At 29.7% G+C, this 16,700-nt stretch overlaps 1 protein-coding gene across 1 annotated transcript; it reads left to right on the forward strand.

The window, feature by feature from the left end:
- The first annotated feature begins 4,594 nt into the window (after nucleotides 1-4,594).
- On the forward strand, nucleotides 4,595-11,162 carry LOC111675403 (tetraspanin-6). Its single transcript, XM_023436169.2, has 5 exons — nucleotides 4,595-4,986; nucleotides 10,004-10,162; nucleotides 10,243-10,398; nucleotides 10,466-10,663; nucleotides 10,733-11,162. Exons 1-5 carry the CDS (start codon nucleotides 4,927-4,929, stop codon nucleotides 10,802-10,804), a joined length of 645 nt encoding a protein of 214 aa, XP_023291937.1. The 5' UTR covers nucleotides 4,595-4,926; the 3' UTR covers nucleotides 10,805-11,162.
- The last annotated feature ends 5,538 nt before the right edge of the window (nucleotides 11,163-16,700 follow it).

Below are 16,700 nucleotides of genomic sequence, written 5' to 3' on the forward strand. Positions count from 1 at the left end.
AACAACAGAGGACTGAAGAGATTTCATAAAATCTGCCTCCAAGTCAAGTGATTTTGCAAAAAAATTGAATAAAAAGTTGGTGTAAGAAGGGCCTAGGCTTAACCAAAATTTTGAAAATTAAGAAAACACATGTTTATAAAATGCAATAGCAACATCTTGTTTTCTCGGATGAAAAAAAGTTTAATTTAGATGGTCTATTATTTGAGTCGTCTACATAGCTGTAGATAATGTAGAATGTAGTGGGGGGCACTTTGGAATTATGAAACATATGAGCTTCATTTTATTTTGTATAGTAAGAATAGTACTACTTGTAATGCCATACTGGAAACAGCTTTTTCACATTTTTTGATATCTTTGAACCCTTGCCGTGGATATTTCAAAAATATAACGTCCGCTACTGCTGTAAAAAGGTGGATTCAAAGATAGAATGTAAACATTTTGGAGTGGCCTTCATATTGAAAATGTTTCGGATATTCTTTCTCAAAAAGTGCATAGGTATGAAACAAAATTGAAGGAACTAAAATAAATGATCCAAAAAAATTCAAAAACGTAGTGTTTTAGAAAAAAATTATTAAAAATCGGCTATTAGGTAATGTGCTAATTTTTGACAAGACATCATGTTATCATTTAGACAACATAAATAACTTTCTTATTCAGGTGTCTAAAACATAACCTCTTGAAAACTACCTTTATCGGTCGGTCGAAGTGTTGGTCTAATGGATTGATGTCTCACATCATCTTTGACAGTTGATCGATTAAAAGGATTGCCCAAATGGGTGTTTAAAGCAAACCACGATTAAGCATCTAACTCTATCATATCACAGTTTTAAGATTCCTTTCGACTTTGGGATGATGTCTGATAACATGATTATCAGACATTGCTGTTAGTTAAGATCATATGTGTATATAGTCCATCAGTTGTTAATAGTAGTCGATGGCATAGGGAAGGGATTAAGCGACATTTATATACATTATTCGCATTCAGCGGCTTGGAAGGCGACACATCATACTTGAGAGACAGTCAGGGACCATGGGAGTACGTTTGGTAGGGTTCTTAAGTTGAAACAAAAAGTCGAATTTTTAACTTTTCTTATTTTTAAATAATCGATTTTTCGACAATTTGCGTTTTATGAAAAGTTAGTTGACTTTTGGACCTTTTATGGGAAATTGACTTTTGTCCACTTTTTCTAACTTTTTTCCCGATTCTTTTACATATTTGCAACATCGATTTTTTGACTTTTCGATTAAGTTAAGGCAAAAAAGGTCTATTCTTTGGTTATTTTAAAGTCGATTTATAGAACCCTACCATTTGGCTGTCGAAGCTTCAAAGGTAATCTGATATGTTGTCACTGTCAATACCAAAATATTCGTCCTATACCCACCTTAAAGTATACCAATCGGCTTAGAATCGTTTTCTGAGCCGATTACCTTGTGCGCAAGGTACAGGTCGCAATTTTCAAGATAATTGGATGAAATTTGGCACAAGAACGAAGCCTATTAAAATGGATAAAATCGGTCTATTTTTTCGCATAGCCCCCATACAAGCGTACCCCCCGAATATCACCTTGGAGCTAAGTTTTATCGAACTTTTAATGACATTACTGAATTTTGTAATGATAGCGTCTCATTTGCCTTAGCCCCCGTCAGAAAATGACTTGAAGGTCAAAATTCACCTATAAACACCAATAATACTTTTAAATTCTACATAAATAACTTTGAAGTAGACGTAAATTCCTCTGGTAAAAATTACACCCTGGCTAGTTTATATAAAAATTGATATTTGCTTCTCGGTTTTTTGCCTAAACTCTCCCAATTTTTTTAATAAATTTAAAATATCTGTGTATGTATGTACTTATATAGTCATAAAAAATATTAAAATTCCAGCCGGTCATATTTGTTCACACGCACACATCACTCGCTTAGGTCATTACAAAACTCAAGATCTGATTTCATTCATAATCGTAAAATCTTACTACAACAAAATCACGTAATATGTTGTTTTTTATAGTTTGTACTTATACAAACGTACTTATGTTCAAATACATTTAAGTAAAAAAAAATACTACACAAAATCTGTATTTCGAAAATAGTATTGAAGAAAAATTCTAAAAAATACTGGTTTTTTATTTGAAAATTCTGACATCATTGGTTTTTATGACGAGATCAGTTAGTTCTTCAACACAAAAACGAAAATTGTTGAGGAATGTATCGAGAGTAGTACGATTGCGAGTACTTGCACAAGTATCGCAATCTAACTGTTGATTGCTCATGGGAATACAAAGCTAACGAATAAATGAACGAACATGACAATTTGTAATGTCAACTGCTTACAAAGCGTCCGTTAAATGTTAGTTCGAGAAAAACAAAAACAATAAAATGTTGAACATTTCATTTTGCTCTTGGAATTGTAAATAGAATCGTGGGTAACATCTGGTTTAATACTCGAATTGTTAAATGTTTTACGATGGATGGATGGGGTTTTTGTTTGTTTTGTTTGCTTTTTGAATGTCGACGGCGACGGCAACAACGATGGTGGTTGGTTTGTTTGAATTGTTTAGTTGGTGCTTAAGCTTTTTTTGTTTTAGGTCTTTATAAACAAGTCATATTATGGAAATTGTATATGAACTCAATATATCTCTTGTTAGAGAAACAACAAAGCAAAACAAACGACAATAAGCATTCAACAGATATGAGCCAGTACATACTTCATACTTTAGTTGCTCTGCTCTACTGTTCTGGTGGTATTTTTTTGTTATTGTTTATTCATATTTTATACATGGGTCTTTCCACAGAATTTATGTTTTAGTGTTGAAGCAACTAATCTAATCTTAGCAGTCTAGCTGCTATACGGAAAAAGTTGCATAGCATATTTTCGATGAAGCTCACAAGTATTAAAGTGGTCTGAATAATTGCATGATAGCCTTTCTACCCCAGCTGTTGACAGATTAGGTTAATCTGTTCAACATTATCAGGGAAAATTTGACCTGTGGTTTTACTTAATTAAAAATCTTCTTTGTATTTGAAATGCAGTATTGTAATGCTGATTGATCGGATGACAACATGCAGTTATAACATTTCAAATATAGGCAAAATGGTGTTTCTAAAAGTTAATCGCAATTTAAAAGATTAGCACGTGATCCTATATAATCCCATGAAGCCTATTTAAAATTGTTCATACACTTGAATAGAGCTTATAATAATGTTTAAAATACTCGTATCCCAGTACAAAGAGATAAAACTTAGTTTTATACTTGCGATGATGACACTGCGGAGTTTTATAATGATCGGTCTGACCCTCGTACAAAGACCACCTTCTAAGGTGTAATTTAAATGTCCACAGTTTGCATAAACACGTTAATGTCATACTTAGATTCGGGATAAGTATATTTTATGTAGACGTAGATTCATCCACCACATTTTATGGGATCGGTCCATATTTTCCTCCAGTCCCGATATAAAGCCTATTTCAGAAAATTAGTTTTTCACCAATAAACTTCTTAAATATATCAGATGCATGCAATTTAAATGCATTATTATTAAAAATAAATCACATTCTACTTTTTTTAACTGCTGTAGGGTATTATATTGTTGATCGCGCACTATAATTTCTGACTTGTTATACCCTACACCACTATAGTGGGGAGGGTATTATGCGTTTGTACTGAAGTTTGTATAAAGTATACCAATCGCCTTAGAATCATTTTCTAAGTCGATTTAGCTAAGTCCGTCTGTCCGTCCGTCTGTCTGTGTATCCATGTAAACCTTGTGCGCACGCTACAGGTGATGAAATTTGGCACATACTCTTTCATACAATCGCTATTGAAAATGGTTGAAATCGGTCTATTATTTCTCCTAGCCCCCATACAACCTTACCCCCGGATCGTGCCTTTAGGCTCATAATTACGTTAAATGTTTTATAATGTCAACAAAAATCTGCAAAAATTAGTTTTATAGAACAATAAATGACAATACAGACTCCCCTTCAGAAAATGACTTGAAGGTCAAAATTAACTTATAATTACTCATAAAAATCTATATAAATGACTTTGAAGTAGACGTAAATTCATCTACCAAAATTTATAAGGATAGGCCATATTTACCCCTTCTCCCCTATGAGCCCTCTTGTAGAAATTCTCTTTTTTTGTAAACAATAAGTAAAAATATTCCACAATTAAACAAATTAAATGTTTTATTAAAAAAAAATTCAAGATTTTTAAATTATTGACTGGTGTAGGGTATCATATGGTCGGCAATGTCCGACTATAAATTCATACTTGTTTTAATTGTGTTTATATATCAAGCATTTACTATAAAATATTTTATAAAAAATTATGAAATAATTTTAAAAAAAGTATGGAAAGCTTCAAATACAGTGTTTTTGTTTGTGTTATTTTCTAGATATTTATTGTATGATGTTGAATGATGATGAGAGGAGCATTAGACTTTAGAATACGTAAGTTTGTTTGTTTGGCTGTATGTACGTAGTCCAATCCGTATGAGTATAAAAATACATTTTTTTATTTTGTTGTTTTGTTTATTATTATATTTTTTGTTTTTATTTTTTCGCAGTAAATGCAAATATTAGAAGTTTTTTTGTATTTAGTTTGCTCGTGACCGTGGCCCTTGACAGTTGTCTATTTTATTTCACTCATTTCTCTTCACATCGTCTATTTGAATTTACGCGTATTTGAAATGTGTTTTTGGAACCCGCTGTGCGTTTTGAAATTTAAATAAAAAAGGCGTTTTTTAATATTTTAAAAAAAAATTTTGATTTTGCGTAAACATTATTAGATCAGAGTATCTTTAGTTCACGTGCCGCCAGAAAATCGTTCGGTGTTAATTTTTCTTTTTTTGTGTGTTTGACCAGACATTAATTCATTATTTAAACAAATAGAGTTTTTTTTTAAGTAATAAAATTTTAGAAAAATGGGTTGTGCTACGAAAACAATTAAATGTACATTATTTATATTTAATACACTATGGGCCGTAAGTAAATAATTACTTTAATTGTTATTATTTTAAATAAACAACAAATTGAAACTGTTACAATAAATATATATAAAAAGAACTAATGCAAAAAATAATTTATCAAACTGCTAAAACCACTTAATCAAATACAGTTGGTTAAACAATTAAAATTCAAACCTTTGAAATCCGTTACATTTTTTTATTGTTAATAAAATAGAGAAATGGAAATGATGATAATGTTTAAAGAAAATTGCATTTGCAAGACGCAAGACTTTAATGACTCTTCTAAGGTTTCTTTCGGTTGCTACAATAAAACTTTTCATTACAAAATTTTAACTCTGTAATAAAAACGTATTAGATATCAAATGTTTTTTTAACTTTAATAGTTAAATATTAGGATGGTGCAATTTGTATGGTGTGAAAAAAGTTGTGTATTATCATATTTTTTTAAATAATTTGTCTAGCCATTGGCGAGGTATATTTTTGGAAAACTGTATTAATTATTTTTACGCATCTTTATATATACATGTGTATTTTTTTTTTTTTTGTTAGAATAATTTGGTGTATTTCAAATATTTCTGCTCAACAGATATACATTAGAGTGTCCCAAGGAACAGCCTTTTTGAGAATCTTGTGAAATATCTCTCAAGTAATGTTTATCTTATATATTTAATATTTCTATTTATCTAAAATTAATACATATTTTTAATTTATAAAAAATTAAAATTATTAATTATTATTTAAAAAAATCGTATTTAATACATCGTTATTCCTACAAAAAGTGGACGCTCTAATATAAATATTTCTTCTATATCATTCATAACAAACAGACAAACAGGTGGGTATAGCTATTTAGACCTCGTGCTGATCCATTACTAATATTTCTATGTTTTACAAACACAATGCCACACCCAATATACCCCTTTTCATTCGTTAATCCCCCGTTCGTAAAGTTCAAAGTACCATTTAGCTAAAGATTGACACATCTCCAATATGTTTATCTATCGACAAAAGTGCTCCACGGGACACCATAATATACATATTTCTTCTATTTTAAACATAACAAACAGACAAACAAACAGATGGGTATAGCTGCTTAGACCTCGTGTTGATCCATTACTAATTTTTGTACGTGTTTGCAAACACAATGACAATCCTAATATACTCCTTTTCTTTCGATAATCCCCGGATCGTAAAAATCGATGTACCATTTAGGCAAAGATTTTTTCTGTATTATTTTCCTATCAATTAGAAAAATCTAAGCTTTTCAAATCGAGACAGCTAATTGACATAGCAAGATGTATGTTTACAATGATTACTGAACTTAATTCACGAAAGATCGATTCATATCTCTGTAGCGCTCGAGTTATTGACATCTTTGACGATTCAATGTCGGTTGAAGTTCTACATTTTTCAAGAACAGTAGTACTTCTTCAACAAGCGCACAGTGTACAGCATTCACTTGGGAAATAAAGTTTTAAGTAATATATTCCCACGTTAAAGCATGGAAGGCCTCATTTTGGTCCGCAGAATATTTTCGATAGATACAAATCTGTCAATATCAAAATAACATATGATTTCAAAAGTGACACGTTCTTTGAACTAACCTAAACAGAATCCTTAATTTTCAGCTGTACCTGCTCCCTAGATTATGAATTGCGCAAAAAAATTCAAAATTCTGTACTAGCGTTTTTTTTTAACTTAATCCAAAAATGTTTCAAATAGATGAAAGCATTATTAAGAATAAATTTTATTTAAAATTGAACCATCTTAATGCATGCTTTATTAGTTCATACATATTTGTCGTTTATTTCTCTTCTTCCTAAAAAATCGTCTTTTACTTGTTGTCATTGTTGCTGTACTTAGTTGTGTTACCTTGGCAGATGATATCATCTTCAAAAAGCTCTGACAGTCCGTGTGGCCTAAGTAGTCGCTCGCTACTCGTATTTGTTAATGTTGTAGGTACATATATTAAGTAAATGATGTGCGTGTTTAGCCGCAACTTTTTTGTTCGTTTTGTTGGTGTTATGTTGAATATTCACTTACTTTTAATATTTAATGTTAACTTCAGGTACATACATATGTAGATACATTATACACATTCATACATACATATTTACAAAATAGGGTTATGTGATAATTACTTGTAGAAGAATGAAAATTATGTTTTGATTGATTTTCATTTGATAATCACGATTTTTGAAAGATTTGCAAAATTTTCTATGAGATGCTTATACTGCAGAAAGTGACATTATATGATCCCAATTTTGAAATTTTGAATATTGAACCGATCTTAAAATAACTTTATTTTATCTTAATCAAATAAAGTTATTTTCTGAACAGATCCTCATAATGTTTCAATTACGGTCCGATGTCCGCTATTTATTACAATATAATTTCTGGATACAAAAAAACAGTTTTGAAAAATTATAACACAATTGCTACGAAATTAACTTATTTATGACTCTTAAATTGAATTCCGGAGGACATTTGGGTGTGAGCTTGTTGAAATCATGAACGGATAGCCCTCTAGTTTGGATGCTATTGGAAGTTTAAAAGGAATCAGTTTAAAAGGAATCAGAATGTATTTTTGTACGACTTGTTACAAAAGGAATAACAAATCAATATACCCACATTAATTATTTTTTTATGGTTGGTAAAATTATTCATTAATAATAGTCGACCAGACACTTAACATATAAGCCTCGTATAATATACATTGAGTTATTAGTTATTTGTATAATTCACACTGTGTATGATGTGATTTTATTAATTAGAATGTTTGACTATAAATTTAACTTCTTATAGAAAAACTAAGTATGTGATCAAATAATTTACACAATTTCTAACACAAAACACAAATTTTGTGATTATGGTTTAATAAAAATATATAAACTTTTAATTAAAAAAAATAAAATTTTATTTTATATTTTCTATACTCACCTGATATTTGTAACACCCACAAATATTGGTCCTACACGTACCATATGTGCACTCTACAGGTTGCAATTTTCAAGATAATCCATTGTCTTCTTTTGCCCCAAGGACGAACACTATTGAAAATGGTTGAAATCGGTCCATTATTTCGAATAACCTCCATACAACCGTACCCCCCGAATAGGGATTTTGGGCTTATAATTACGTTAAATTTTCTATTATATCAACCAAAATCAGCAAAACTTTCTTTTATAGAACTATTAACGACACTTCCGATTTTTACCCTAGCCCACATATATAAACAATTACAGAAAATGACTTGAAAGTCAAAATTCATTTATAAACACTAATAGCACGATTAAATTATCAGAAAAAACTTTGATATGATTAAAGAAAATGGTGTATGACATTTTTAATGTTGGACATTTAAATTAACATAACGTTTAATTATATAAGCAACTTTGAAATGATTTAATTTAAATATGGGTGGTTAGAAAGATTATAAATTGAACAAAAAATAACAGCTGAGGAAATGATTCAATATATAACATCATAGGAATTTTTAATTAATTAATTTATATTAAGCAAACAAATTTTTAGAATTGTTTGCAAATATTGTTTGCAATTTATACAAACAACAATCCGTACTTCAATTATAATTCTAAATTAAAAATTTTTATTTATTTTTAAACTAGATTTAATGGCTTTTGGAAATTGCATAAAAATGTTTGAAATACATTATAGAACTATTTCGAATTAGTTTCTGAACATAGAAAAATTATAATTCAGGGACCATTTTTTACTAAAAGGAGCGCACAATAGGCTGTATAGAGGCCTAGGTGTATTTTTTCGGATTTGATGTAGTATACATCTTCCTAACAATCTAACCCAACGTTTCGAACTAAAAGGGGCGAATATTTGGTTCAATTGTTTTTTTATCAGTTTTGTAACTCCGAAAGGACTAGGACTGGTAGAAAATTAATCCAAATATATGTAAAAACAAGTAGGAAAGTATAGTCGGGCATGGCCGACCATATAATACCCTACACCATGAGTATATTTTTTTAAAATTTTTACTTTTTATAAAGAAACTTTTATGTTGAATATTTTTCCAAAATATTTAAGCAATTTATTGATAAAAAAAACTAAAATTTCTAAATGAGGCTTTATATAGGTCAAATTGGGCCGATCCTCGGTAAATTTAGGAAAAGGATATATTTTTAAATAGCAGTTAGTTTTGTTGAGTTTCATTACGATACAAATGGTTACAAGTCAATTTTAGACGTTTAAGACATTTTTTGAAGGGGGGTTTGTATGGGGGCTAGAGTCAAATAAAGGCCGATCCTTACGAAAATCTGCAGTGTCATAAATACTTATGTAAAACTTATTTATGCCAATTTTTAGAGAGATAATAGAATATTTGACGTAATTATGGCATAAAAAGTTCAAATCGGGAGGTACGGTTGTATGGGGGCTAGGTGAAATAATGGACCGATTTCAACCATTTTCAATAGGCTTCGTCCCTGTGCCAAAAAACGTGCTTGGTCCAAATTTCATCAAATTATCTTGAAAATTGCGGCCTGTACCTTGCGCACAAGGTTTACATGGACAGCCAGCCGGACAGACGGACGGACGGAAGGACGGACATGTCTTAATCGACTCAGAAAATGATTCTGAGTCGATCGGTATACTTTAAGGTGGGTATTGGACCAATATTATTGTATGTTACAAACATCAGCACAAACGTATAATACCCTCCCCACTATAGTGGTGTAGGATATAATCATGATCCATTTAACTTCTTAAGTGGGGACTAGCTAATCCACGAATGCATTACTTCATACTTATCCACAAATTTTAAAATGATCCACAACATGGTCCCATGTAATGTAGGCCATGGACCATGGAAATAACTTAATGGATAATGTACTGCAATGAATTTATAAAATGTTTTAATTATAGTTTCTTTATATTATATATATTCCGCAAACTTGAAATTTCAATCGTTAGGTTTTAAATTTCCGTATACATATTTCCTACAAAATGAATGATCTGGCTAATATTGAAATTTTAATTTAATAATGATTCACATTTTCAGATTTTGGGTATCCTTTTACTGCTCTTAGCAGGTTTTGGTTGGGATGCAATGCCTCAGAATTACGCCATCGGTATCATAGCATTGGGTTGTGTCATACTTCTAACATTTTTATTCGGATGCTTTGGAGCCGTACGTGAGTCTGCACGCAGTTTATGGACTGTAAGTAAAAAAATAAAAAATATCGATTGTAAAGCTTGTGATACTTAGTCGTTCTTACATATTTTTATTCTCTTCAACAGTATGCCGTTATGTTGCTGATACTTTTGGTTCTGACAATCGTATTTATTTGTTACAATACTCGAGATGTATTTAAAAATTATGCCCTTAAGGAAATTGATGATTTGTGGGATCAAGAGATTATACATTCAGGAGCCATGGATAGCAAACAAATTATTGTAAGTGTTAAGCGGTTTTTAGTGTCAGACTTATACGAATAATACATTTTTTCTTTACCCCATTTAGTATGAATGTTGTGGTCGCAATTCATTTGCCGATTATGGACGCATTAATCGCCAATTGCCTTCAAGTTGTTGCAAGGATGGCAACTGTATTAATCCCCTAAATGTTTATGTCACCGGCTGTTTGACCAAAGTGGAGGAAGCTTTTTCTAATGAATCTTTAACTACCGAAATTTCTGAATGGTGTCTGCTGGGTTTAAATGTAAATTGCTGCTGATTTGTTACTGTTTTTTTTAAGTTTGATTAATTGATTTGTATCACTTCTTTGCAGATCGTTGTTCTGGTATTGTCAACAATACTGGCCATTCATTATACGAATCAAAGACGTCGTTATAACTATTGATGAGATTATTCCACTAATTTATTTGTTCTCTCTTATATTTTATTTATTATTATGATTATTTTTGTTGTTGTAATATTATTTAATTTGTTTTTTTTTTATACAAACATAAATAAAAAAACAAACTTGCCACTACCTCTTTAATTAATTTAACATTAAAGTCACATGTACCTAAAAGATACATTTAAATGGATTTGTGAAAGTAGAATAATTATAAATTCATACATACATATACAAAAAAAAATCACATACAAATATCAATTTAATCACATAATCATATCGAAACATTTTATGTTATAAAAAAAACTTAATTCTAGAATAATAATTTTTTAATGATTTATTTAAAAATAAAAAAACTATTTAAACAAAATATACAAACATGTATAATTTATTCTTTTATTTTAAGTTAATGCGGCATTAATGACAAACAATTAAAATTAATTTTAGGTTTAATGATTTTTGACCAAAAGTCACTGAAATGTAAAGAATATATATATTTTGCATTATATTATCAGAAAGCAAAGTGCTAAATTATTTAATAGGGAAATTTAAATTCAAAACTAATTTAAAAAACCTTAACAGATGGGAAAAATAGAACTAAACTAACCCAGAAATAGAATAAATGTATATCTTCATAGATATACTTGAATATTTATCTTACTTTTACCCCTTTTTCGATAGAATATATTTTTATTTATTTGTATTGAGCAAGAAATCAAATTACCAAATAATTTAAATGTTTTAAGAAAAATGAGGATCACAATAATAATTTTTTTTTTAAAATTGCAATATATTATTGATTTTATAAAACAAGTTTTATTTTGTGCCAAAATGTTTAGAAATAATTTTAGTATACCACATACATACTTTGATATCATAGTATATTTCCTGAAAGTATAACTAGTTTCATTATAATTCATTAGAAGAATATATAAATCAAGTGTGAACAAAATGTTTATATATTTGCAAGCATATGCAATTTAAATTAAGCTAAATATTTTAATTTTTATTTATACATAATTATATATGGGAATTTCCGTAAGAAGGTCTAACAATTTTTAAAAATAAACATTTTAAACGTCTTTTAAAAGCTTCCAAGAAACAAAAAACATTAAAAAAAGTCCTACAATGGGCTGTAGTCTGAACCCTTCGCTACAAAGGTATTCTCCATTATATATCTGACCGTGTGAACCAAATCAATTATTCTGATGGAAAGTCGGATAATTTTTGCAAAATTTATGAATAAAAATATAACATAATGTGTTGTTTGTTATTTTGTTTAAAGTATATAAAAAATTTTAAGTGGGCTAGGAGACACAGCAATATTTAAAATGCGCTTAATAATTTTTAAATATGAGAAAGTTCTAAAATTCTGCATTGACAACTTTGACATCTACTTAAACATTTAGGGAAAAATATGCAGTGGGCGTGGGATCTCTCATATTAATCAAATACAAAAATTCGTATATCTAGAATCATTGGGCGTGGCATCTCTAGTAGTTATTAAATACTTAAATTCATACATATATCTGAGAAACATTAAAACAGTGACCAAATTTTGTATAATTTTTATATTGTACGGTCAACTTTGACATTGATTTGAACAATTATAGCTTGGGGGGTAATGATTGCATTTCCAATTACAATTACATTTGAAGTAAATGTAATTGTTATTTTAGTTTTTCAAATTACAATTACTTGTAATGTGTATTTGAAATTTAACCAATTACAATTACTTATAATTAAAGTTTTTCAATTAAAATTACTTGAAATTGTGAATTTTGTTCTTTATAATTTCATGTAATTTGTAATAAGTGATAGCTAAATTACAACTTCAATGAATTGTCATTGGTAAACTTCAATTACAAGTAATTGTAATTGGCAAAACTTTAACTACAATTACATATAATTGTAATTGGCTTTTAGTCAATTAAAAATAACAAATTAATCGTTCCGACGTGTCAAATAAAAATCCTATACCGTCGATATTGTAATTACTTTTATTCATGCAATTTCTCAAATTACAAAAAAATATCTTCAGAATTCAGAATTCTGGTATTGTAAAATAGCTGTTGGATCAAAATTCGACATAGGGTTAAGTAAGGAGTTTTTTAGTTTAAACTTTGAAAAGAGACCTTACATTTTTTCCAGGGCAGATCAATGAAGGCTCGGCAAATGTGGTATTTATCTTTTATAATTATAAAGTAAGAGGCATTTAAAAATCTATCAAACTATACTCTTCATTGGTGTAAGATATCGTGTGGTCGGCCATACTCGACTTTACTTACAACCACACCTTCCGCATAATACTTTGGTATTCATCATAACAAGTTAGTACTATAAGAGGTCTGATTCAACTATGACTTTTCGTAATGATCGAGTTTTACAAAGCCACCCTCAGACATTAGGTTGAACGTTTAGGATTCCTCAAAAAATGTTCTATAAAGCTTTGATAAATTGTTATGAATAAGGCAATAACAGCACATATTTTAAGAAAATTTTAAATTACCAATTTGAATATAAAAATTTTTGTATTTAAACATATGATCGGTCAAGTCCTAATTTACTTTTTATTTTGTAGTGCCGTCATCCGAAATATAATACTCTTACTTATCTAAAATGATGTCAACTCAAATATTGAAGTTAAAATTTTTAAACTTAAATGTGCCTGCAATCCCATTTAAAAACAATGTTAAAACTTTTTACATGACATTTTTATCATAATATCAGATGAGACTTATAGTTTTTATACAATCAAAATATAAATTAAAATTGAACTATTGATTCCAACTTATTTTTTTTTACCAAAACAAATTTCGTGTATAGATATTAAGTTAATCCCCCGCACGTTTCACTTTTAAAAAAAATAAGTTGCTGAAATTAAACTTGTTAGAAAGATATTAAAAAAATAAAAATAAATTGAAACATTTTATTACGATTGAACAAGTTTTTTTATTGTGGTTTTGAACACACAACAAATATATTAAAGTTTTATCTAAATCAACAATTTGTTATTTTGACGTAAATTCTTTAAATAAAATCTACTAGGGTCACTACTTCATAGATCATTTGAATATATACGGGTATATTTGAAATACATATTAACTAACACTTTTGATGTGTTTCTGTAATGAAGTTTTTAATAAAATGTAGCAAATAAACTGACTTTTATTAAAATGGTAGCGAACGATTGGAATAACACAAATAACATTTTATTTTCCTGCATGAAATTATGATGTCAAGTATCTTCAGTAAGAATTATTAATCATTTACTTTATGCAGTTTTATAAACAAATTTTACAACTACGAATTTTGCATACAGACCGAGAAAACACTTTTAAGTTTAGAAAATGTGAGCTTTCCGGTTGCCCTGCCACTAAATATATAACAGGTTTCATGAAAGTTTTCGTAAAAGCTTTTTAAATTAAGAATTTTACCGGCCGGTGTATAAATTAAAAAGGTGCCACATTTTCTGTTGTTGTTTACATCTGTTTGATGACAAATATTATGAAATTAATTAAATAAACAACAACTACATTAGAATCGAATGTTACTGTCATCAATGACAACATCATCAACATTGGTAAAATAAATAAGAGGAGACTTCAATGCGCTCATCCATTCGCACTCACAAACAAACTTTCACATGCATTTAGTTTTGTGTGTTTTTGTTTCTTTCTAATAATTAACTACAACAATAAATAATGATAAAAATCTAATGAGCTTGAAAGCAGTACAGAGAAATAAAAGAATTTATTAATTGATTTATAGATCGATTATGTATGCTAGTCCTTTCTGCCAAACAACGCGAAGAAATTGATTTGAACCAATAACAATAGTTCATTGAGATTAGAGTTTCATGTTCCAAACAAAGTAAGATAATATAAGGTGTACATCAGGGTGGAGTCTGGTCACCCCCCCCCGCTGTTTTATTACAACTCTTCTCCAAAGGTATATTAGAGAAGATCTTTACAAGCTCCACAATACCATACACTCTCATAGACAGCCTGTAGAGAAGGTCCACATGACAACGTTTACCTATTTGACTGTGCATCTAATGTCACCTTCTTTAGGCTTGTAGATATATCGACTAGTGGCTCGTCAAACAGAAATGATGAATGAAGTCATCGAAAACATATTAGATTATAGGGATGAAGTCACTTTAGTAGCTGCATGAAGCGTTTGGAAACACGACTCCATATACTTTTTACGAAAAAATAAATAATATTACACAACATCGAATTTTTATTTCTCTATTGATAGCTTTGTCTTTCGCTGGTCTATATCCTGAAAGACATACGTAGATTTCTTCATATGAATCAAAAAAGACTAATAGATCTAAAATAGTTTTATATTACCCACAAAGAATTAGATGAAAAAACTCAGGTCGTACTGAAATCTATTTTCGACGACAAGGGATAAAGAGAATTATTGCAACTGCCATGGTTGGGAAAGCAATCAAAAGATTTGCACCTTTTAAATTTGCAGGAATTGAAATTGGCATACACAATTAAATGGCAGGATGTAAAGGTAATTATTCCCAAACCCTAACATCAAAATCATATATTTTTTGCCACTTGGAACGGATTGCCGATAACATAATTAAAAGCAGTATACCAGATATCAAACGAATACGCCTTCTATAACATGCACCCTAACAGATGGATAAGCTGCGATATGTTCGATATAACTATCATGTAAAGGGTATTTTGTGGTACCCTACAGGTATTTCGTGGTACCACATGTTTAAGTATTAGTGCTTCGCCTGAATGTTAACTATCTGTACTTCGAAAAAAAATGTAACAATATTAAACTCAGTTGCCTCGGAACGCAGATACCGATGACCGATTTAGGTGTAATCCTTGACTGGAAATTAATACGAAGAAACCACATGAAGAATAATAATTCAATTAAACCAATTTTCACAAAGAACATCTATATGCAAAAACTGTATATCGAACTACTAACGGGAGTTCAGTGTACATGCTGTTCGAGTATAAGTGGCGACACTTCGTCAATGTTGCATAAACTCCACCCCAGGTTAAACAAAAACATCGGACGTACCCGATAGTATAACAGACACAGAATATGTCGGAAACTTTGAAACACTGATCCCAGATAGAATATTATGATCAATATGAACAGTCTATGAGAGAAAGCGAGTCTTGGGTTCTATATTAAAGACCCAGAAACAGAAACACAACACTAGCTTCCAGACAGAAGTCCGTGTGGGTATAACAGTAAAACACTGGATAACTTTTTTAAATTCTTATGACTTATGTCCAGGAAACTCCAGGAGTTTCTGAACATCGGACGATAACACAAAATTATATAATATAAGGATTTTATTTTTACCAGCAAAAATTTTCAATGAGAAGAAGAGTCTAGTAGTGGCCCAGGTATTTTTCTTTAAGGACTCAGTTACATTTAAGTATAACATCTTTAAAAGATTTATTAAAATTAATAAAATTCAATGTTATGCAAACATCAGTGCAGTTTATACGATTTATAGTCTTAAGGCTCAAATGTGAGGGAGTGTAGGGCGAACAATATGAATTGATTCTTTTAGATAATCGGTTGATAACATTCCAACAGTTTCGCATTGGACCAAGTTAGTGTTGATGAATGTTTGTTTTTGTTAAAACATTCTCGTTTTGTTATTATTGTGTGTAAGAGTAAAATACATTCATATTGAATTCTTAAATAATAAAATTGTCTATTTGTGACTCTTAATATATATATTTTTTTAATTCCACGTTTCTCGAATGGTGTCTGTCTAGTTAAAGTGTATCTTTTTTTCTAGTTCTTTTTCTATTTATGTTGGATGTGTGTGCGTGTGACGTCATTATTATTTTGTATCAATTCATTTCAGGTTTATTTTTTCGTGTTTTTTTTTTTT

This window comes from Lucilia cuprina, chromosome 6, assembly GCF_022045245.1.
Source record: "Lucilia cuprina isolate Lc7/37 chromosome 6, ASM2204524v1, whole genome shotgun sequence".
Classification (NCBI taxonomy): domain Eukaryota; kingdom Metazoa; phylum Arthropoda; class Insecta; order Diptera; family Calliphoridae; genus Lucilia; species Lucilia cuprina.

Excerpts from the sequence above, each read along its gene's own strand:
- LOC111675403 (XM_023436169.2), top strand. The coding sequence starts at position 4,927 with ATGGGTTGTGCTACGAAAACAATTAAATGTACATTATTTATATTTAAT. Across the intron at positions 4,987-10,003 it reads TATTTAATACACTATGGGCC|ATTTTGGGTATCCTTTTACT; the intron begins GTAAGTAAATAA and ends TCACATTTTCAG. Across the intron at positions 10,399-10,465 it reads TGGATAGCAAACAAATTATT|TATGAATGTTGTGGTCGCAA; the intron begins GTAAGTGTTAAG and ends TACCCCATTTAG.